Source organism: Chaetura pelagica, unplaced genomic scaffold, assembly GCF_000747805.2.
Source record: "Chaetura pelagica isolate M959 unplaced genomic scaffold, ChaPel_1.0 scaffold1105, whole genome shotgun sequence".
NCBI lineage: Eukaryota > Metazoa > Chordata > Aves > Apodiformes > Apodidae > Chaetura > Chaetura pelagica.
In genome coordinates, this window is record NW_009953198.1 from 117,979 (window position 1) to 118,738 (window position 760).

The following is a 760-nucleotide window of genomic DNA, read 5'->3' on the forward strand; positions in this document are numbered from 1 at the left end:
CCTTTGGCCAGCCCCGTGGAGCCCTGCTGGGGGCCAGGCAGGCTGCCGGATCCTGCCCCCCTGGAGAAACTGCCCAGGGGCAGTTTGACCAGCCAGAGCAGCGGCCGGGGCAGTGCCTCACTCTTGCGTCCCCCCTCGCTGGCACCATCTCTGGGGGGCACCTTCCTGGGCACCCCCTTTGGGGATGGGAGCAGCTGGCACAGCGGAGGCTCAGTAGCAGAGGATGGCAGGGCGAGAACGGATCCAGCCCTTGGTGGTGGTGAAAAGAGGTGAGACTCAGGCAGGACTCCAGGGATGAGCCAGAGATCATGCTGGGGCAGCTCTCAGCCTGTCCTATGGGGCCAGGCCAGGGTGTTTAGTGTGGAGCCACCCAGCTGGCACCCAGGTCCTGTGGTACCCTAGCCACTCCTCTGTGGTTATGACCCCATGGGGGTCACCACTGTCCCTTGGGACCATCCACCTGGCCCCACAGCATCCCTGCCTGCCCTGCCAGCCACCCTCTCCCCATATCCCTTGAAGTGCCTGTCTGGGTACTGTCCTGACATCTGTCCCTGCAGGAGGAACACCTCAGTGGACGAGAACTACGAGTGGGATGCAGAGTTCGCCCTGGAGTCGGACATCCTCGAGGCGCTGCAGCTCTACCGCAGTGGGGCCCCGGCACGGCCCATCTCCACCATCGCCCTGCGTGACCTGGAGCGGCAGAGTGAGTGCAGCATCCCCGAACCCCGCCACACTCACGGCTCCGCAAGGGTCCCCCCAG

The 760-nt window shown here is 65.5% G+C and overlaps 1 protein-coding gene across 1 annotated transcript in view; it reads left to right on the forward strand.

Annotated features, from left to right (window-relative positions):
- The window catches only part of IGSF9 (immunoglobulin superfamily, member 9), a 16,915-nt gene that overhangs the window by 14,546 nt on the left and 1,609 nt on the right, over positions 1 to 760 (forward strand). The window contains exons 19-20 of the mRNA XM_009997363.1: positions 67 to 269; positions 558 to 703. Coding sequence (XP_009995665.1) covers positions 67 to 269; positions 558 to 703 — 349 coding nt within the window. The remainder of the gene's footprint in view (positions 1 to 66; positions 270 to 557; positions 704 to 760) is intronic.